Here is a 23768-nt window from a genome sequence, read left to right as displayed (position 1 = left end):
CGTAGTCAGGGTTACATATGTACACTGCCTTGATTTCTATCAGTCACCCTGGTTGTTGTTAGCAGGGACCTGTAGCTGTGACAGCATGATAATTTAAAATATTTCTTGGTGGGTGGGGGGGGCACTTGGTGTATGTACTTATCTTGCTGTCATTTGCAGCCTTGGGGTTGGCAATAGGTGGTGTACACAGTATAACTACAGCCTTCTTATAGCTACTTTATACCTTCTCTTACCTGGGAGACCTGTGGAGGGAATGGTTTAATACTACCTGACTGTTTCTACACATTGCATAATTTCAACTAGGATTTTTTGACAAACTGCTTACTACCACTCCTGGGATTCGAACCATGGTTGTGTCTGCAAGAAATATGACCTGTGTGTTTCATCACTGAGAGCCATTGTGAAACTGCTGTCTCTTCCTTGAATGATTTCTTTCTCATTCTCTTTGTTGTACGATCTGACCTTGTATTTACAACATTACATACCTGTTCACATACCACAGTGTGGAAAACGGTTAACACAACATTACTATTCACATATCTGATCATGGTGCGATTTTATAATATCAGTTGATTTTGTGTGTTAGAGGCACCAACTTTGTCAGATGAGACTTGATTGTTTAATGCTTTCAGAGCTGTAGAGCTGTAGTTGCTATGCTACCATACCAGAGTAAACACAACCAATCCAGGGTTTAGATTTTTCACAGGCTATTACATTTTATTAATATATGATCTATATGAGACTTAATGTAATATTGTCTGCTTTATTCAGTTTAACCATACCCAGTTTTAATAATGCCAGCTGACCTTCTACTCCTTTATATTTTATTTGGTATGTATAGTACAAGCTAGATTGTTACTCACCAGCCTTGTGATGCAGCCTTTGCAACCTACAGGTATGAGCTTCCTGGTTCGCAACCCACTCAGCTGGAGCTGTAATGAAAATAAAGAAACATTTATGCATACCTATCAATCACATACACAGTCTAGACTTTGGTAAATAGTTATTGCTGTAAATACTTAGTTACTGCTGGGACAATCGCCCCTTCTGTCTTGTTTCTTGGACCAACTGTTCCAAGAGCTCCCTCTTCCTCCATTTTAAGCCGGCATAGTGGTGCCAGACCTGCTCACTAGTTCGAGGGATACCAGTGGCACTGGTGAGATCATGGGCGAGACTTTCCCAGGCTTCCGCTTTGTATTGGGAGCTCATACTGCCTACAGTGGGGAGCTACAACCAGTTATGAGCTGTATTCCTGCTTGTGAGGTTTAAATGTGGCCAGTTTCCTGCCCTTTGCCATGATTGGATGGTTTTGAATATGTTGAGCTAAGCTATGCTACTGGCAAACCTGCTTATCTAAGGTTGGCAGTGCTTAAAGGGGCAGGTTCAGCACTGCTTACCTAATGGGCAAATCCACTTAGCTGGGCTACTCATTGCTTAGCATTCATGTGTACACAATGCTTACACACCCGGTCAGCATAGCTGTGCAATGCCTAGCATTGCTTATATTTGATTTATTGGACTACCATCTGTATGGGATTGAGTCATCATTCATTACATATTATAAATTTGTTACCTTTCCTGACATCCCCCAGTGTGCTGGAATTAGTTATTCTTGTGTGACTATACTGTATGTGGCATTTGATTTTTATATGGGAGTTTCACTACTTTATTACACTGACACCTCACATCTGGGCCTAATACACTACTCTGAGAAATATAACTTACTTCCTACATAAATATACAAATTTAAAATTGTAATGATTACACGCACAAAATGGAAATGTCTTTGAAGCTCAAACCATGAATGACTACATGCAAGGCGTATGCTCTAACCGCTACACTGTTGTACTAATGTTGGATGTCTATTGTGTAGCTTATGCCGCTTCAGCTGGGCTAAGCATAACTGAGCAATGGGCACACCCGCGCAGCTATGCTTAAACCTTTACTGCAGATATGAAAAAAAAAATTTTTTTCCTTTTTTTTTTTTTTTTTTTTTTTTTTTTTTTTTTTTACTACTTGCCCTTCCGAATAGTTCCGCTGTGGCGACCCATAACCTGGAAAAGCCGAAAGACAAATAACCACCACCCTTCCGAATATCCATGCTAATGCTAAACCTGTTCTATCAACTTTCTAGGTTTGTAGGGACAATTGCCCCTTATGGCTTTGTCCAGATTTCTTATGCTGACTGGTTGGGAGGTGTAATGAGCGATCTCACTCTATAATTGCCGTATGGCAATTCTGGAGTGCAGGGGGTGTTTGTATTGTGAGAGCACTGCTCTCAGACACACCCCCTGCACTCGTACACAGAACAGTGTCCGTATTACAGCACGCCTTCATGAATATGCATGCCGCTCTGCCATGGTGCACAGGACCGGTACGTTCCGTGCAGAGGAATTGGCTATTCTTGCATGGAACATTTCTGATTCCATGGGATTGTTTTTACTGAAATCCTTCAAAAAAATACTCCCTAAAACCTGTTAATTTAATATTAGTGCACAAACTATACATATTCAAATGGTGAAGTTTTGTCCTTCTATTAGGAACAAATTATTCCAAACTGGCAGCCACACTCAGACTTGAGTTAGAATGGATAACACTTCTTTTAGGGTAAGACATGTGTGGTACAATATGTGCTTCCAAGTGCTGCCTGGCTTTACCTTGTATTTATAGCTCTCCTAGCTGGGTAAACGCACAAATGCTTTCAGAGAACATTATCTTCTAGCCATTTCTCTCTATCAGATGGTCTCCTGGAGATATGACATCCACATGTAAAATTGCTAAGTATACATTTTCTCTTAAGACTTACTTGAGCAAGCTAGCGGCCTTAATCTGGTCATTCCCCTATGCAAGAATGAGAAAGCACACCAATTTAAATTTTCTTTTGTCATGCTCTTTTTAACCAGGCATTCATTGCAGTGCCTACTTTTCTTAAAACTGAACAGGGGAAAAGATAAGGGAGAGGAAATAACAGGCACACCTGTTTGCATTAGTATTACCACTACAGTACAAAACAAAAAATTAATACTGAACTTCATAGCATGCAAACAAAATCATGCACTATAAAAAAAAAAAATGCCATTAAAAAGGATTTGCAGTTAACTGTCTCTCCTTTTCCCCATCTATGTATTTTATGAAAAATTAATTGCTTTGTAATTCCACATTTGTCAATTTCCAAGTTACTGGTTTTATTACAGTCTATGCTCCAAGTTCATTCTTGTGCTTTTTCCTTAAGCATTTTCCATTGAAACATTGATTTCACTGCAAGTCTCACTGTGGTCTGTCTTTACCAGAAGAACAAGAAGCAGACACTCCTGTTTCACAGCTCACTTTTTGTTGGACAAACTTTTGTATTTCCTCCTTAGCATGTACTTCCCTGGAGGGACACAATCATTTTTGATGAGTATTTGAAGATAACTGGGTACAGCAGTATGAATCTCATGCCTGCTTCTTCACATTTCCTGAATAGTGGTATAAATTTACTCCACTTTTGCCTGGTGTAAAATGAGTAATCATTCTCCAGAAACACTCTGCTGTTTCCCACTTTTAGTACTTTGCCTTTCTGCCACAGTTAGAATCAATTCCTTCTGCTGGTAGATTTAATCTTTACTATTTAGGGTCTAAGTTGCTTTCTCATAGTCAGGTTTGGGTTATACACACCATGTGCCCTTTCAGTATACTACAACTACTGTGGAATACCAGTTCAGTTGTTCGTGCTTTCATAAAATTTAATAGTCTGCTCCTTCCAGCTTCTCTGGTACATCAGAAAATCTCAGGTTTTCATTATATGCTCTGTTCTCAGGTTTTCATTACATGCTCTATCCTCTTCTTCTGCTTCTTTCTGCTTTTCCCGGGTAGGGGTCACCGCAGTGTATCATCTGTCTACTCATGATTGGCAGTGGAGTTTTATGGTGTTGAGTTGCCAGCCCGGTGCCCAACCTTCCACACAGAAGGCACGCATGCACTCACACCTAGGGCCAATTTATTGTGTATAATCCACCTACAGCATGTCTTTGGGATGTGGGAGGAAACCAGAGCACCTGGAGGAAACCCACGCGACCGCAGGGAGGACATGCAGACTCCGCACAGAAGGCACCCCAGCCAAGGATTGAACCAGACAACCTTTTGCTGTGAGGCGGCAACACTAACCTCTGCACCACCGCGGCTGCCCTAATTCTATTATTTTTGGAAAACTTCTCTTGTGCATCCTCACATTCGGCCAGCCTGTTCCTTTTTTATGTTGATTTTTGCAGTTTTATCACCTCGCCTCCTCTGAGTGGTTGTTTAAAGCTTTCTGATTTTCTTAGCCTTGTTTGGTTTGAGCTGAAATATTCCATCAGTGTGTTTATTTTAATCAGGTCTGTGTGTAGTTGTCTTGCACGTTCTTCTAGGTTACTGAAAGTCCTGTCTGGAGCTTGCACTGCTTTTTGTTGAAGCTGCAGTACTTTTCCCGGTCATTGTGTGTTTTTCCTCGCTTTTAGAGGACCCGAAGGAAAACTAGCTTTAAAAATTTCTTTTTTCCTGGCATCCAGGCCAGTGCACGTGTTAGCTAGTTACTGAATTGTACCCAAAAGTATAAATCCACTGGTTTTCTCGGCTAAGTTCCAGTTTTCACACTGGCAGAGCTAGAATTAAGCTGTTCTCCAATATGCAGCTATCTTGGATGTCCCAGGGTACTTTGTCTTTGAGAGCAAATTTGTCTTTCATTCTAAAAGTGGTTTGAGTTAACTTTTAAGTGAAGCTATCCATTTCCTAATTTTTTTTTCTTTTTTTCTAGAATCCAAAAAGAGGCGAAGGAGTTTTCAATACTATGACTGTCAGGCAGCTCTGATTTTATCTTAAGAGATCTAAAACCTTCAGGAATTCTTATTGTTGGCCTCTTATGAGGGAAAGAAAGTGTCAAAGCAGCATGAAACAACCACTTAAAACTATTACCTTTTTTGTTCACACCATAACAAGCAACTCCCAGGTGGGGTTGAGGTCCATAGTACCAGGGCCTTGACTACTTCTGTGGCTTTTCAGAAAGGGGTGGACTGTAACTTTGGTCCTTTTGTGCTTGCTTCAATAGAATGCTGTAAACTAGATCTTTTAACAGGTATAGATAAGGTTTTGCATGGTCTATTCTGTAGGGTCTCCTAAACACTCTTTCTTCCTGCCTAAAGCTCTGCTAATCTAGCCATACATACATAGGCTACTGTAAGTGATCTAGTGATGAGCATAGTACAGATATGTAATTAGACGTACCATAATATCTAGTCTGATGGATCACTTGCTGTAGCCTTTCCCTCCACCCTCCCTCTTGGATGTTTGCCAGGGTGAGGATTTTTTCATGTTTTCCCTATCACATAGCTTAATATATTTGCCCTAGCCTCCTTTTCTCCATGGTAACAACCTCCTGAAGAGTTTGTACCCATACCAGTTGATATTTTCTGTGGCATGAGCCCATTAGCAGTTGGGGTGCATGGAAGGTGGCAGTCTGTTATATCCATGGCGGGATAATAACCCATGTAGTTGGCTACTGCAACAGTGATTTATTTTTATTATTGTGGTATGTTTACTTGCACAACTATTGTCTCCTCCCCAATTTCCTTTGGTGTTCGTGCACCAAGCTAAGCTGCATAACATCATTCTCGTATCCCCTCACTGATATTGGAAGGTGTAGTAGTTTCTAATACTCTTGTATTTTCAGAGAAACTGCTATGACTAGTTTCCTCAGGCATATGACCCCATCTGACAGTTAACTATCATTCTGGTATGGGTTTCCTCAGCTGCTTTATTTTCTCCTCTTGTAGTTACCAGTGATTTTTCAGGAAAGGTTTTCTTTCCTCTTTCCAGACATCCACACCTCGAACATGACAGACTGATTCTGCAGTGTCTTAAAGTGGCATTAATCTCTAGATTCCTGAGAACACTGGAAAATATGAAGGTCTCTCCAAACACCATTATATTGGGTGACTTCAACTACCCAACCATAGACTGGGGGCATTACTCTAGCTCCAACACCCTAGCCCAAAGGTTCCTAGAATTTATAAACTCAGATGCTATGGAACAACTTGTTACCACTCCCACAAGAGGGGAAAACATACTGGACCTGATCATCACCAACATGGGGACTCTATGCTCCAGACCAGAAGTGTTATCCCTCACTGGTAAGATCAGACCATAAACTAATCTCACTGGATATTCACATCCCGACCCCACCCCATGCCCAGAAAACCACAGTGAAAAACTTCTCTAAAGCAAATTTCACACTCCTCAAAACCGAGGTGGAATCCTTCAAAGCCCCCGGGCCTGTGGATAATACGGCCCACACTGCAAAATCCTTTATAAACGCATTCTATGAACACCTTCAGGAATGCATGGATCATGCAATCCCAAATAAAACCAAGACCCAATCCTCCAAAGGCAGACGTCCTGTCTGGTGGACCCCAACCATAAACAAACTATACAATAGAAGGAGGAAGCTACTACATGATAGAGCAAAATCCCAAAAAGGGAAGGCAACTCTGATCAGTATTGGCAAACTACGGGCACTCCTAAAATCGTCTAAGGCCAGCTTTGAGAGAAAAATTGCACAGGACACTAAGGATAATTCCAAGGCTTTCTTTAGTTATGTTAGGAACCTGGATGGGAATTCCCAGATATGCTCAGAATTAGTCCAAATTGACAAAAAAAACACACCGAACCCACAGACATTGCCAACATCCTAGCTGACAGGTTCAGCGCAAACCGCCCCCCCCACCAAAAGGGCTAATATCTATCCCAGCAGAGTGCTGCCCCCCTGACATCTCATATGCTCCGGTAAGAGCTGCCCTCTCCAAATTAAGAAACACAGTATCAATGGGACCAGACTGTGTCCCAGGCTGCGCCCTACATGAACTCCAAGAAGAGCCAAGCCCAAACCTAAAACTACTGTTCAATCTCAGCCGTACTACAGGATATGTATCCAAAGAGTGGCGTACAGCAACAGTGGTCCCTCTCCACAAAGGTGGTGCCTCAACGGATCTTGGAAACTATCGCCCCATAAGTCTCACTAGCTTGGTCTGCAAAGCTATTGAAAGGATCATCATGGACCTTATAAATAAAGATATTGGGACCTACAGACACTGGATCCTACCCAGTTCGGCTTTAAGGGCAGATCCTGCCTCTTAAACCTGGTCGATTTATTTGAAACAGTCACCAAGGCCATTGACAAGGGGAAGGTAGTCCACACAGCCTACCTGGACCTAGCAAAAGCCTTCGATACAATACCCCACTCGGGCATTATAGATAAGCTCACCAGCTTAAATATAAACCCCTATGTTACTAGATGGGTTGCAAACTGGCTCAAGGACAGAACCCACATGGTTAGAATAGCTGGAGCCATGTCAGACTGCAAACCAGTTACAAGTGGCGTCCCACAAGGCTCAGTCCTGGGACCTCTCTTGTTCAGTATATATTTCTCGGAGGTACAGGCCAACATGGAAGGACTGTGTCTGACCAAGTTCGCAGATGACTGCAAACTGGGTGCCATAATAGACTCTCCAGCCGACACAAGCATCCTCCAAAAGGGCCTCATAAACAGACAACTGGTGTCAGAGCCATGGCCTCAAGCTAAACGCCAAAAAGTGTATAGTCATCCCCTTTGGCAAAAACAAAGTGCCCACAAATTACCACATAGGTGGTAATCCATTAAGTACAGAAGAAGTAATTAGGGACCTGGGGATCCAAGTTGATAGCAATCTCTCATTTGACAACCACGTGGCCAAAGTGGTTAGAAAAACATTTTATATAGCCCACCTAATCATAAAGGGATTCACATCTAGATCAGGGGAGGTCATCGTGCCTCTTTACTCATCCCTCATCAGGCCCATAATAGAGTACAATGCCCCTTTTGGGATGTACCTTACCAGACACCTTCAGCAACTGGAAAGACCCCAAAAGTACCTCACTAAGAGGATCAAGGGGCTCAAACAGATGCCATATGCTGCCCGGTTAAAGAAACTCCAGCTCTACTCAGTGGCATACCGCCTGCTCAGAGGCGATCTGTGCCTGACGTATAAAGCCATGTCCAACCCGGAATTAATGGACATGCTGCACCTCAGAAAATCCAAATCCCATCTAGCTACGCGCTTGAGGGACTTGAACCTCAGCACTGAAATAAATAGGACATGCTGGAGGGACAGATTCATAACCCAGAGGCTCCCTTCACTCTGGAATAAAATCCCAGTCCAGGTTAGGCAGAGTCCCCTCATTGACTCTCTTCAAGAGGAATCTTGAGTGGATGGGAGATCGTAGGTTTACCCCGGGTATCACTTCTGTGTCACTGTTAGACGGAGGCACAGTATACTAACCTCGAAAAAGGGCATAGCAAAATTAATTTAAAATGGGTGGCGAAAGCCGTACACACTCTTGCTAGGCTTATAAATGCCCTAGGGCAGGTAGCCTAGTATGAACCTAGACAAAATGTGTGATTCTGATGGTGCAGGTGTATAACAGGGTTGACGTGCAACAAGCTGTAGAAGGGATGCAGTGTAATTGGCAAAATGGCGTAAACATGGCTTATGAAAAGGCGATGAAAGAATGCACACAAGTCTGACACGGACACCATCTGAAAATTGTTAGGTGCGGTAAGGGGAAGTGGCCATGGGAATGTTTTTAAGCATCACATCAGTAGGAAAATGGAATGCTAAAGCAGCAAAATAGAACTAAGTGTGTGTTGGTAAGAGTCCAGTTTCTGAGGCCCCCCAAAAAAGACTGCAGCAAAACTGATGCACTGTGTTGACAAGAAACCATATTCATGAATAGCATGTACAAAAATGGAATGTGTTTTAACATTTTAAGTAATTCAGGGGATACAATTTGAGCTGGTTCAGATGTCTGAACACTGCATATTTAAAGATTAAAGGCATAATGGAGATAGGGATGTTTTATTTGAAAGTACTTATTATAACTATGCACTAATTCTAGCTGGGCATTTCCAGGCACAGTTCCAACACAAAATGCAGGCATTTATGTCCGTTACAGTTTTGACAAGGTGCAAGGTTTAAGGGGCTACACTAAATACTTATGCCAGATTTTGTATCCAATTACTCTAGTGTTCTGAAAGCTGGAGTATATACTTACCATTTAACCATGTAGACAAATTCTGTTTGCAGCTTGTGGTGGTAGACATGATGTTCTTCATTCCACATTGCTGCAGTCCTAACTATTGGGTAGTCCGCTGTCCAGTCGGCCCGAATACCAAAGTATATGGCTGACGTCGGTCAGGGCGCATTAGACTGACGTCCGTACGTCAGGGTACTAATGCGCATGACCGACGTCATATCCTCAGTCTTTTTTGCCGCATGGTCCGATGCAGAAGCAGTTTTGCGAGTGCAGGTTGGCGTTCTGAAATTTTCTGAAGTCGGAGTTTCAGACCGAATCAAAGTTGGCTAAGTACCCGTTGGGAACATTTTGGTTTTCTTGCCTCAGTATTTAACGGATGTCAGAAAAAGTGAATAACTGTATTTCTTGTGGGAAACAGATACCTCATAGGGATTACCATACCTTGTGTATACCTTGTTTAGGGCCTGAGCACGACGTTGTTGGATGCCGCTCTTGTGCTAAATTTAACAAACGCACTATTAAGAGAAGGTTAGACTGTGCCAGGTTAGTGTTTGGGAAGCGTTGTAATTATAAAATGCCGTCGGATGCTCCGGCCCGCTTCCAAAAGCGCAAGGACAAAACAGCGAAGCCTAGGGTTGATGAACCGGCAGTCCCGGACGTCGGTTCTTTAGAAGGCTCAGTGGAGCCAGAGGTTTTGCCAGGAGTTTCTTTGGAGTCTCAGGCAGAGACTTTACTGTTACAGGATGTGCCTTCTCAGGAGGTAGGCCAGGCTGAGGGGCTTCTCAGGTAACTGTTCTTCCCTCTCTTCCCAAGGTAGTTAGAGCCTCTCCTTCTGTTTCCAAAACTTCTTTGAGAGGTAGGCCAAGTTTAGCTTCAGTGGGGGCTTCTCCTAGCACTTCAGGTTCTGTGCCTAAGAAACATATGCTTAAAATGGCAGAAGATTTGATTACTATGATTAGAGGTTCTATGCCCCCTCCTGATAAGAGACCTAGGGTGGAACCTGAGTTTGAGAGTTTTGAACAGTGTTCAGAGGCTTCTGAGTCTTCTACGCGGAAGACTTGCAGGAGTATCCTCCTTATTCTGATTCTGATGTGGATGATTCCACTCCTACAGCTTCTCCTCCTGAGGATTTCTCATTTTCAGAGACTCTTCATTCCATGAGGAGCATTTTTAAATGGGTAGGCCAAGATTAGTCTGATTCCAGGAAAAGGCTTAGGGCATTCTTGTTTTACCCCAGCATAGGCCCTTAGCTATACCTCCTGTGTTGAATGTGGTGGAAGATGTTTTTGCAGAGGCTTCCCTGAACCCTGATTCTTTGCCTCCTGCTCCTGTTAAACCTGATAGGTACTATAGGGTGCCTGAAGCTCATAAGTATCTTTTTAAGAGTCCTAGGGCAGACCCGGAAACTGTTTCTCAGGGACCTAAAGGTGTTAAGGCCTCTGTTGTTAAAAACCCTGTTCCCACTGATAGAGGCAAGGGCTTTGGATAGATGGGGAAAGAAAGTGTATACTTCTTCCACTTTAGCCATGAGGGCGTTGAATTGTCAGTTTCACATGCTAAAATATCAAAATTATCTCCTTTCACAATTGAAATCTACGGTGGATGCTTTGGCGGAAGGTATTGAGTGTAATGAGTTGCTGGATTTAGTTCATGTGTCTGAACAAGTGGGTAAGCATTCTTTGCAATGTGGTTTTGATGCTGTACAGGCCTCCTCGAGGGTGGCTGCCACTAGTTCTGTTCTTCGCAGGCATGCCTGGTTGAGGGATCAGAATTTAGCTGAGCATGTTAAGACAAGGATTTTGGATGCTCCTTTACAGTCTGATGTGTTGTTTGGTTCGCCTGTGGAAGCAGTTTTAAAGAAAATGGAGGACAAAGCTAAGTCTATGCAAACTGTTAAAGATTTTTGCAGGTGCAGCCACCAAGTTTAGTAGAAATTGGCCTACTAAGGGATGGACATATCCTGCTTATGATTCCCAGTCTAGGGGTAGGTCTAGACGTGGTAGGGGCAGAGCTCAAGGTTCTTTTAGGCCTAGAACAGGAGTTCACCTGCTCAGACTTCTGGTGAGGGCAGGGGTCAGTCCTTTCGTAAACAGACCCAATGACCTGCCTTTTCAGCTGCCAGTAGATTCTCGTCTGGCAGCTCCTTTGGGAGGAAGACTGTCTCTTTTCAAAGAAAATTGGGATTTAATTACTCAAGACAGATGGGTGTTGGATATCATTCACCACGGTTACAGGTTTTATTTCCATACATTGCCCCTTTCAAAGGCATGCCAGACGTTCCTCCTCCACAAAGGAAAGAGGCTCACAAGCAAATTTCTCTGTTACTCCAAATAGGGGCCATTCAGCCAGTCCCTGTATCAGAAAGGGGCCTAGGATTTTATTCTCGCCTGTTCCTAGTACCAAAGAAGGGGAACACGTGGAGACCAATTTTGGATTTATCTATCCTCAACACTTATCTGGACATTCCCAAGTTCAAGATGTTGACGTTACAACAGCTTTTACCTCTGCTGGGCAAAGATCACTGGATGGTAACTTTAGATCTCAAGGAAGCTTACCTTCATGTGCCTATAAGACTAAGTTGCAGGAAGTATCTGCGTTTTCGAGCTGGAAATTCTCATTATCAGTTCTCTGCATTGCCCTTTGGCTTATCTACTGCGCCCAGAGTATTCACAAAGGTTCTGGCTCCAGTGATAGCTTACTTCAGGCTAAAAGGAATTCAAATCTATCCTTACTTGGACGACTGCCTGATTCTGGCTCAAGAAAAGGAAGACCTTCTACAGCATCTGGAATATGTTATAGCAGTGCTAAGATGCCTAGGGTATTCTGTGAACGAAATAAAGTCCAGTCTAGTACCCTCTCAAGACATGTGCTTTCTGGGTGTGAGACTGAATACAGCAGCCCAGATGGCCTTTTAACCCCGGACAAACAAAAGAGTCTATCCCTTTACTTCCATCAACTATCTCATCAGTCCGTGCTGACTGCAAGGACAGTCCTTCAAGCATTAGGGTTCATGGCATCTTGTATTCTGGTGCTTCCCAATGCCAAACTGCATATGAGGAAGCTGCAATGGTATCTCAAAATGTATGGACACAGCACTGCCAGGATTTGGACACTGTCATTCAAATAATACCTTGCCTTCAAAAAGAATTTTTGTGGTGGGCTCAGGAATGTCACCTAAACAAGGGACTCTCTGTGACCCGGCCAGAGGCGAGTCAGATTTTAACGACAGATGCCTCGGACATTGCTTGGGGAGCTCATCTAAATGGAAAGTGGATACAAGACAAGTGGCCTGCCAGACTACAGCATCTACATATCAACATGAAGGAGATGTTAGCAGTCCAGTTTGCATTAATGGCTTTCAAGGAGTTACTTCTTCCAGGGCAGGTGTTGATTCTAACAGACAACACAACTGTCATGTGGTACATCAACAAACAAGGGGAACACATTCTTATCCTCTATGCAGGCAAGCAATGATTTTATGGGAGACTGCGCTCAGCTTGCAACTAACTCTTCAGGCAAGGTTTCTGCCGGAGCACAGAACTCCTTAGCAGATGTGTTAAGCAGACAAATCATGGATCCCCACGAGTGGAAACTGGATCTTCATGTATTTCAGAAATTGACAGTGTCATGGGGAACTCCAGACATAGATCTGTTCGCTTCTCCACTAAACCACCAGCTGCCAAAGTTTTGCACAAAGGGGTTTCATCACACAGCTTGGAAAGTGGATGCTCTTTCTTTCAGTTGGAAAAATCTTCATGTGTATGCCTTTCCACCTCTGCCTCTTCTTCCAAAGGTGCTCTTAAAGGTCAGACAAGACAAGCCAAGGATGATTTTAATAGCTCCAGATTGGCCTCGGCAACACTGGTACCCACTACTAAGGAGTCTGGTAAGGAAGCCTCCATGGCCTTTACCTTTGATTCCACATCTGTTATCTCAGAAGGACGGTCATCTGCTCAATGTCAAGCTTCACTCTCCATCTAACAGCCTGGCATATTCTGTGTTGAAACACAGCAGGTCTCAACTTCCTCAACAAGTTTTAAATGTGATTATGGAAGCTAGAAGACCTAGTACAAGGAAAGTGTACGCAGAAAAATGGAAGAGATTTTTATTTTGGAGTACAGCAAAGAATTTGGAGATTTCTGAGCCTAATTTGAGTGTGGCTCTTCAATATCTTACTGAGTTATTGGACAAAGGTTTGTCCTTCTCTTCCATTAAGATTCATGCTGCAGCAATTTCAGCTCACTATGATTGACACCCCCACCATTGTTTTCGCATCCTTTGTTCAAGCAGTTTCTTAGAGGGGCAAAGAATATAAGACCCCCACGTAGAGCTCCTACTCCTGCTTGGGATCTCAATTTTGTGTTGGAAAACTTACTCTACAACCTTTTGAGCCTGGCTACTGCTGAATTGAAATATTTGTCATGGAAGACTGCTTTTCTGTTGGCTATTACTTCTGCAAGAAGGGTGTCTGAGTTGCAGGCCCTTATGGCAGTAGAGCCCTTTTGATTTTCCATAAGGATAGGGTATCATTACGTACTAATCCTTCCTTTATGCCTAAGGTGGTTTCTAGTGTGGCTTTAAACCAAACTATTCATTTGCCTACTTTTTATGCAGACCCCAAAATAAAGGGGAAAAGATTTTGCACACTTTAGATGTACACAGGCAATTGCGTTATTATTTAAGCAGGACTAAGGATTTTAGGCAGTCTCAGCAGTTGTTTGTTTCTTTTGCTTTGAGTTCGCAGGGCAAGCCTGTGTCAAAACAAACTATTTCTAGGTGGATTGGGTTTTGCATTGCATTTTGTTATTCCCATCATGGCAAGGAGATTCCAGCTGGGATTAGGCCTCATTCCACTAGGGCTACTGCCACTTCAACAGCATTTCTAAGGGGTGGCAACTAAGGATATTTTGGAGGCAGCTACTTGGAGTTCAGTGCATACTTTCTCTAAGCATTATCACCTTCCTCTCTACTCTAAGTCTAGGGCTGGTTTTGCCACAGCTATTTTGCAAGGCATGTTGTCAGCTCCTGCTTCTTTATGATTTGCCAGCCTCCCTTACCTCTGCTTTGGGATTCTACCCAATAGTTAGGACTGCAGCAATGTGGAATGAAGAACATAGTACAGTTTTGTACCTACCATAAATGTAGATGTTCGAGGATCCACATTGCTGCAGTCCAATTTACCCTCCCTCCTTCCCCTCTGTGTTTAGGGGTGGTTGTGTAGGTGAGGTTATATGCTGATAATTTTGTATATATTGTACATATTTTTGGTGCAGGTATATTGGGCCTTGTCTTTTTAGGGTCTTCTGACATCTGGGGCAAGAAAAGACTGAGGATATGACGTCGGTCATGCGCATTAGTACCCTGACGTACTGACGTCAGTCTAATGCGCCCTGACCGACGTCAGCCATATACTTTGGTATTCGGGCCAACTGGACAGCGGACTACCCAATAGTTAGGACTGCAGCAATGTGGATCCTCGAACATCTACATTTATGGTAGGTACAAAACTGTACTTTTTGTAGACTGCATAGTGCATGATTTCATCAGTTGCCATAAAACTGTTTATGCATGTTGTGAGATTTTTTTTGGAAGAAAAATAATGCAGTTTTGCTGTGATCCTTTCCAGGTTGTGCTCCACCTCCTGGAACTTACGATGTTAAGTTGTTGGATGGTTCAAAGGTTGCATCGTTTGAAAAGTCTCCAAGATTCAAGAGAAATAAAGGTATGGTGTTTTTGACTGTTTTGTGTTCGTGATTGTGGTGTGTGTGTAATAGTATACTGAAGTGAATTTTCAAAACTCTGTGTAGCTGAGTAGCCTAATTCAAATGGTGGTGCTGTATACTAATTTTAATTTACAGAAAAAAGTTTGTGTGGCATGTGGGTTTGTATGGGATCACCCTGTTTCATTCTTGTTAGTAGTTACCCTTGGTATGTGTCATTTGGGGTTCTTAAGGCTTCTGCATGACTAGCAGTCTGAGTTACTACGGTTCGGGGTGGCCAGATTTACCTTCTCCATGAGGATATTGAACAGAGCTTTGTGCCCTTGTACTGGAAAGGAGAAACTGTGCTCACCCTTGCAAGCTTTTAAACATATGACTGCACAAATGTAGTAATTTTACCATGATTGTTAATTTGAGCAGCATTTTCGTGTCCTTTGATTATCTTGCATGTTTGCTTAGGTTGGTAGTTGAAATCTCTTCCATCTCTTGTTTCTTATAATTTTCCCTGTGTTTCTCTTCTGGTAGAAGAGAACAAGTAAGGGTGAGGTACAAAAACAGTGAAGCTGATGCCATGGTTTAATGTGTGGCTTTCTGTACCTCTAGGTGTAACCCACAGGTAATTTTTTGGTTTAAAGGACTGTTCTTTATTCTAGAACCCCACCCCCACAATCTTAACTCCTATAGTTATATATCCAGAAATTGCCATTTCTCCTGCTGCTGATTATGGGGATCCATCCCCCCTTCATAAATCATGTTGATTCATGAAGGAAGCTATTTCTACATGATCTGGGGGACATATTGTGAAGATGGGAAGTACTGCCAGCCATGCCAGGAGTAGTAGACCATGGGTGTATGACTTGTGCCAGCACAGCTAGCTGGAGTTTTGTAAATTTTGTGAATTGTCATTTGTATAACAAACTGATTTGTACAGCTGCTTGTGCTGAAAATGTGTTTGAGGTTTTGCTTGTGTTTAAAATGTATCAACAGTACACCTTGCTATAATGAAAAGAAATGTACATGTATTACTGGAACAGAATTAAATCCATTTATTTTAATAGAGGACACTGGGACATCAGAGGCTACCCAGCTAGCTTACTTTAAGAAAAATAAGGTAAATGTAAATGCACCATTAAAACAGCACCCCATAGTGCTGAGTAATACCATAGACAATGGGTCTGGAAGAAGCCTATGTTCATCAACTCAATAAAGAGGGGAAGCCCCATGCACTGGCTTAAACATTTGGATGTCTACTGTTTCTCAGCCTCAAGGAGGGATAAGTGAGAACCTAGAGTCAGGTGACCAGATGAGGTTATTCTGCAAGCCATCTTGGATATTCTGTTTTACTGGGTATAATCTCTGAGTATTCTGTTTTGGGGAGCCAGACTAGAAAGACAGCTAGTGTATTTCACTGTGCCTTGCTTTTATCAAGTAAGTTTTTAGGGAGAGTAATTCTAGATTCAGCCAGGAATACAGTGAAGCTTAGTTTAGAGATTTGTTATTTCTTTGAGTTTGTCCAATGTTTTTAATATTTCCTGTTAATTGAACTCTGTGGTTTATTGTAAATATATATTTAGTATTTTTTTATTAAATATATTTAAACTTTTCATTGTGGCTTGCCCTTTTTAGAAAATATTTTAAGCTTTGAGAGTATTGGCACATCTATTTGGTGGCAATTCTGGCCAGTCCTGAAAGCCTTGCTGTTTAGTCAACATTACCATTTCTATTCATATTCACTTCACTCAGTATAATTGGATACCCTTTTAAAAGCCTAATAGTAACTAACTTGACTAGTGGCAGTGAATCTACCTTATAGTCTGAGGAGAATTGGTGGTGCAAGTAATCTGTACCAGCCTTTCCCAGGTGTGTGTGTATGAGCTACTTGCAGCAGGGACACTAAGCACTGGCTTCACACTGCTAGTTGGGAGCCTTATTGAAGACCTGGGAGAAACAAGACACCCAGACCCTGTGGTGTGTGTTTGTAAGAGAAATTGTACTTGATGCAGAGAGGTCTGCATCTGGAAATACTGAATGTATCCATTTTGTATTCCAAGTGCATGTTCCTCTCCAGTGTCGGTGATGAGGATTCAGGCTCCATGATTAAGTGGCCCAGTGTGGGGACATCATACACGCACAATGTTTACGTACTTTAACTTTTTTTGTGTTGGTCACTGCTTGGGGTTTTAAATCCTGAGAAGTAAAACTGCAGCAATTAATAAACTACATGCTCTCTAGCTGTTGACCATTGTAGTGTTTATGTAACTGTAGAGTATGAAGGATGTTATGAATTCCAACTATTTTTTGACCTCTTACCAGATCTATGGAGTGATTGGGGGTCTGTCATAATGAGCAAAGCTAGGAACTACAGCGTAGTTAAACTCAGCAAGTGAGAAAACAACCACTCACCAGAACTCCTCCAATGAATCACAGTAACATTGTCTTACATCTGGGAACTCTCATATAATTGCTTATGTAAAATAACACGAGACAAAAATAAAATGTTGAAAATTTAATGAACTAAGCGCGTTCTTCTTCTAAGCTGATGACTTCATCAGAGGGGACAAAATACCCTCAACCACACAAAATAATGCAGAGTTAGAAAAAAAGTAACTCAAAATGCTGTTGATTGAAACTAAACATTTAAAAGGACTGTTGACATAATCAAGCAATGAATTGTATAGTTTAAAGAACTGTACAACATTATCTAGTTCAGTGTTGCAGCTGTGAATTTTAAACGCAATTCAAAGGTAGCATGTCATTTAAACCTGGACTAGTTTTAGCATTTAAACAGAGCTGCCAGAGACTTTCAGGACAGATGAGTGCCTGAGGACTGCATTAGTTGGGTTTACAATTTTTTTGATGATATTTAATTTTGACAGCATTTTGATTGGATTTTTTGAAGCCTGTAATGACTGGTTAATTGTTTTATTGTGCGTATTATTTAACATGTTGCAATGGTTGAAGTTCATCTCTGAAGTCTTCAGCTTAGGCAAAAGCAATTTGTTCATTAAATTTTATACGTTTGTATTTTATGTGAGTAACCAGATATAAGACGGTGTTACTGTGGCTCATTGGAGATGTTCTTTGTGTTTCACTGTTGCAGTCATTACATTAGGGTCATCTGCCTGCAGGTGGGCCTCAGCCGACCTGAATATCAAAGTATTGGATTCCTGCGTCGGATGCTGTCTCCTCTTCCATGACATCAGGTCGTCGGGGGTATAAAACATGCAGCCGACGCCATTACATCAGTCTTTCTTGCCGTGCGCGAAGCAGAAGCAGTTTGCAAGTGCCGGTCATCCAACTTTTGAAATTTTCATTTTCAAGTTTCAGAACCGAAGTCTTCAAAAAAAGCCAAAAACCCCCTGTTGGGGATCCTTTTTCTTGCTCTTAACCGATGTCCGTAAAAGTTAACAATTGTATTACCTGTGGAAAGCAAATACCTCAAAGATCTTCATTTGTACTGCATTTTTTACTTGGGCCCAGACCACGACGTCCCTCACTGTCAGTTTTGTACCTTATTCAACCCCCGGACTTTTAGATGTCCGTTTCTTTTTGCAGGTGGACAGTGGTCTCACCTTCAGTAACCACATCGCCACAACAGTCAGGAAATCCTATGTGGCACATCTCCTCACTAAGGGCTTTTCATCCAGAAAGTCATTTTCCCACTGTACTCATCCCTCATTAGACCCATTATAGAATACAATGCCTCATTTGGTATGTACCTCAAGACATCTGCAACAACTGGAAAGGCCGCAGAAATACCTCACTAAAAGGATCACAAGCCTAAAGCAGATGCCCTATGCTGACCGCCTTAAACTCCAGCTATACTCTGTCGCATATAGTCTACTCGGAGGCGATTTCTGCTCAACATACAAAGCCATTTCAAACCCAGAGCTGTTGGACATGCTACACTTAAAGAAATCCCAATCCCTCAGAGCCACACGCTGCAGGGATCTAAATCTTGTCATCACAATAAACAAAACATGCTGGAGGGATAGGTTCCTGACCCAGAGACTCCCCAGACTCTGGAATAGACTGCCCTTACACGTGTCAAGCAGAGCACCTCTTTGGCCCTCTTCAAAAGGAACCTTGATTGAATGGGAGAAAGGAAATTCACCCCAGGGATCATGTCAGTCACCTTGCTAGACAGGGGTCCATGGAAGTAAATAGTGTGGGAAGAAATAGCCAGGGAATTGTTAGGGCTAGGCTTGTATAGGCCCTAGGGCCGATAGCCTAGTACAAACCTATGAACCTATGCAGCAAATTATTTTGGTACTCTGTTTAACTATCCAGAAATGACTTTGGTAAGCCATCTGACTACAGACTTTCCGAAAAAACATAAAAAATAAAGACAGACCGCATAGGTCCAAAGCTGTCCACTGTGCTTCTGTTAAGGTAGTCGCCAGTTCGCTGGTACTCAGTGAGGTGCTTTTGCAGCCCCTGATACCCGCTACTTCAGATTCGCAGGCCTCTACTGAGACCCATACGGAGTCAGGTATGCCGCAAGATGCTTCTTCGATTTATAGAACCTGTGGATGTCTCTACCTTTGATGGGTCTGGAGGGTCTCTGCAGGCACCGGCTTCTGAGGGTGTATTTAGGCTTACTGACTTGCATTTCAAACTGACACCATCTTCTTCAAGGACTAAATCTTGACCCACGCCTAGAAAACCGACGTCCTAACCGCATGGTCAGGCCCATATGCCTAAAAAAAAATGAGAATGTCTGAACACCTTATTACTTTAATTAGGGGAAGCCAGCCTTCTCTCTGAGACCTAGGGCTGATTTTCCTTCTGATTCTTCTGATCAGGATTCTGAAATTTGTTTCTTCTGATTACCATGATTTGCCTTTATCTACCTATGAGGATTCTGATGCAGAGGATTCCATTCCCTCTGCTTCCCCTCCAGAAGATTTTTCTTTTGGTGAAACCTTGCACTCCCTTAGGGAGCATTGCTGTTGGGAAAGCCAGGATTACTCTTACTCCAAAAAAGAGGCTTAGGGATTTCTTACTCCTCCCTCAACACAAGCCTTTAGCTATCCCTCCTGTCCTGGGCATTTGTAGATTATGTTTTCTTGGAATCTAGCCTGGACCCAGACACTTTACCTTCAGCTCCCAGGAAGCCTGACCGGTATTAGAGTACCTGACTCTCAGAAGTTCCTCTTCAAGAATCCTACTGCGGACCCAGAAACCATTTCCCAAGGACCTAAAGGCATTAAGGTTACTACTGCCAAAAACCCTACCCCCTCTGATAGATTCCAGGGCCTTGGACAGATTGGGTAAGAAGGTATACACTTCTGCTACTTTGGTCATTAGGGCCTTAAACTGTCAGTTTCATATGTTAAAGTATCCGCAGCATATTATGCGACTACTTAAACAGAAAATGATGTTTATTCCTGACTGTGCTGAAAATAAAGAATTACAGCATTTAATGCATTCTGCTGAACAAGTTGGTAAACGTACTTTGCAATGTGATTTTGACTCTTTAGAAGCCTTGCAGGGCTGCTGTCACTGGGTCTGTACTTAGAAGGCATGCTTGGCTTAAGGAGCAAACTTTTTGCCAGATCATGTTAAAGCTAAATTACTTTATGCTCTCTTAAACCAAGACCGCCTGTTTGGCAACAAAGCAGAAGTAGTCCTTAAAAAGATAGAGGAAAAAGCTAAATCTATGCAAACTGTTAAAGATTTCCTGAAAGTACAGCCTCTTAGATTTAGCAGGCATTGGCCTTCTAAGAATTGGTCCTTTCCTGTTTCTTCCAGGCCTTCAGTCCAAACCCAGGAACAGCAGACTACCTAGTCTGCAGCAGTGGGGGGCTCCCACTTCCAAAGCTGGAAGTAGTAAGACACCCCCCCCCCCCATGGTAAATGTCGCAATAACTTAACCTTAAACCTTCCAAGCCCTGCTCAACTGCTTGCTCCCTTAGGGGGAAAGATCGCCCTGCATGCAAAAAACTGGGAACTCGTTACCCAGGACAAATGGGTTTTAAATATAGTTTTCCAAGGATACGGATTCCACTTCCATACCTTACCAATCCCAAACGGTTGGCCAGACCTACCCCCAAATCAGTGGGCGGAGGCTCAACGGTAGGTTCTCTGTCCTAAGTATCAGGGCTGTTCAGCCTGTCCCAGGAGAAGAAAGGGGACAAGGTTTTTACTCAAGATTTTTCCTGGTACCCAGAAAGATCCTGGCGTCCTATCCTGGACCTTTCTATTCTAAACACCTTTTTGGTGATCCTAAAATTCAAAATGCTAACACTTCAATAGCTGCTTCCTATGCTAGGCAAAGATGCCTGGTTGGCAACCTTAGACTTAAAGGAAGCTTACCTGCACATCCCAATAAGGGAATCTTGCAGGAAATACCTATGCTTCAGAGCAAGCTCCATGCAGATGTTAGTGTTTCACTGTTGCAGTCATTACATTTGGGTAATCTGTGGGCAGGTTGCTCTGTCGGCCTGAATTCCAAAGTCTTGGGTCCTGCATCGGTTGCTGTCTCCTCTTCCACGGCGTCAGGGGTACAAAACATGCATCCAACGCCATTTTTTTAGTCTTTCTTGCCGCGTGGTGCCTGAAGCAGAAGCATTTTGGAAGTGCCGGTCGGCCTACTACTGAAAAATTTGAGTTTGAGTTTCAGAATCTAAGTCTTCACTAAAGCCAAGTACCCCGTTGGGGAAACCTCTTTTTTTTTTTTTTTTTTTTTTTTTTCTTGCTCCTTACCGATGTCCGAAAAAGGTAATTGTATTACTTGTGGGGAGCAAATACCTCACAAGGATTTCCATTTATACTGTATTCCATGCCTAGGCCCTGATCACAACGTGCCTGGCTGTCTGTTTTGTGCTAGATTTAACCAACGCACTGTTAAGCGTCAGTATATTTTTGCCTCAAAGTATTTTGGAAACAGATTTAACTAACCAGAAATGTCATTGGATAGCAATCCGACTACCGGAGTACATAAACGCAAGGAAAAGGACAGAGAAAGGCAGTGGAGATCAAAAACCAACAACGAAGCTTCTCCTAAGCCAGTCGGCGGTTTGCTGGTACTCTGTGAGGTGCTTTCGCAGCCCTTAATACCCGTTGCCTTAGAGTCGCAGGCCTCTACCGACACCCATGTGGAGTCCAGCATGCCGCAAGATACTCAAGGTATGGGACCGATGGATCTATCTCCCTCGGATGGGATCGGAGCTGCTGAGCAGGCACCGGCTTCTGAGGGTGCATTCAGACCTCAACATTTGTATATCAAACTGACGCCGGCTGCAAAACCAAAGACAAAAGCAAGTTGTAAAACTAAATAACTGACGCATGAGCCATGTGCATAGGCCTCTATGCCTAAAAAACAGATTATCAAAATGGCTGAAGACCTTACCTTGATCAGGGGTACCCATCCCCCTCCAGATAAGAGGCCTAGGCAAGACACTGATTATGAATCTTCCTATCAGGTTTCTATTTCTTCTGATCAGGAATTATCTATACCTCCTTATGAGAATTCTGACACAGAAGAGTCTACATCATCTGCATCTCCTCCTGAGGATTATTAATTTAGAGAAACCTTGCGTACTTTGAGGGAGCATTTTCACTGGGAGAGTCAAGACTTCTCAGAATCAAGAGGCTCCGGGACTTCCTTCTCCCTCAGCACAGACCTTTTAGCCATTCCCCCTGTTTTAGACATTGTGGATGATGTGTATTCGGTCAAGCTTGACCCCTGACTCCTTACCTCCGGCTCCCAGTAAACCTGGTTGATATTACAGGGTCCCTGACTCGCATAAATTTTTATTAGAAACCCTGCTGCTGATCCTGAAACTATTTCACAGGGTCCAAATTGAGTTGAGGCCTCAACAACAGAAAATCCTACCCCCTCTGACAGAGATTCAAGGGCACTGGGCAGATGAGGGGGGAAAAAAAGATGAATACATCTGCAACCTTGGCAATCGGGGCCTTAAACTGTCAATTTCATATGCTTAAGTACCAGCAACATTTTGTGGGATTGCTGAAACAGAAAATGATTTCTGAATGTGCAGAAAATAAAAGAATTGCAGGAATTGTTGCATGCAGCTGAACAGGTTGGAAAGCATACCTTGCAATGTGGTTTTGACTCCTTAGAGGCCTCCTGCAGGGCCGCAGTTACTGGATCTGTGATTAGGAGGCATGCCTGGCTAAAGGAACAAAATTTGCCTGATCATGTTAAAGCTAAATTGCTAGATGCACCTTTACAGCATGATTCTTTGTTTGGTATCGAGGCTGAAGAGGTTTTAAAGAAAATGGAAGACCAAGTTAAGTCTATGCAAATTGTTAGACTTCTTACAAGTACAGCCACCAAGATTTCAGTAGACACTGGCCTACAAAAAATTGGTCCTTTCCAGTGTCGCACACAGCTCAAAGGGGCAAATCCAGATGCCCTAAGGGTTCCAGATAGCAGGCGCAAGATACATACAGGTCAAAGCAATGGGGTGCTTCTACCTCCAAATCTGGAGGACATAATGCGCAAACCTACAGAAAACTATCCCCATGACTTCCCTCTGCCTGTACCAAGCACTTATCTCTTGGCAGCCCCCATAGGGGGAAATTTTTTGCTCAAAATTGGCAGTTAATAACCCAGGACAAGTTGGTACTAAACATAGTTTCACAGGGAAACAGATTCAATTTCCACACTTTGCTAATGGCAAATGGTTGGCCAGATCTGCCAAAAAATCAATGGGCAGAGGCACAGAAACAGGTTACATCCCTCATGGATATGGGGACCATTCAGCCAGTACCAGAACAGGAAAAAGGACAAGGTTTTTACTCTACTGTTCTTGGTACCCAGAAAGGACAAGGCCTGACGGCCAATACTGGATTTATCAATTCTGAACACACACCTGGAGATTCCAAAATTCAAAATGCTGACTTTGCAGCAGCTTCTGCCCATGCTAGGCAAGAATGCTTAGCTGGTGACATTAGACCTAAAAGAGGCATACCTGCATGTCCCAATAAGACAGT

General features: G+C 42.8%; 1 protein-coding gene across 1 annotated transcript in view; it reads left to right on the top strand.

Moving 5' to 3' along the window:
* The window catches only part of HMMR (hyaluronan mediated motility receptor), a gene marked incomplete in the record, with an annotated part of 1493987 nt that overhangs the window by 64242 nt on the left and 1405977 nt on the right, over positions 1 to 23768 (top strand). The window contains 1 exon segment of the mRNA XM_044068985.1: positions 14711 to 14806. Within this exon segment, the coding sequence (XP_043924920.1) occupies positions 14711 to 14806 (96 nt within the window).

This window comes from Protopterus annectens, chromosome 4.part0 (assembly GCF_019279795.1).
Source record: "Protopterus annectens isolate FY-2018-M chromosome 4.part0, PAN1.0, whole genome shotgun sequence".
Taxonomy (NCBI): domain Eukaryota; kingdom Metazoa; phylum Chordata; order Ceratodontiformes; family Protopteridae; genus Protopterus; species Protopterus annectens.
This window is presented reverse-complemented; position numbering and strand designations above follow the sequence as displayed.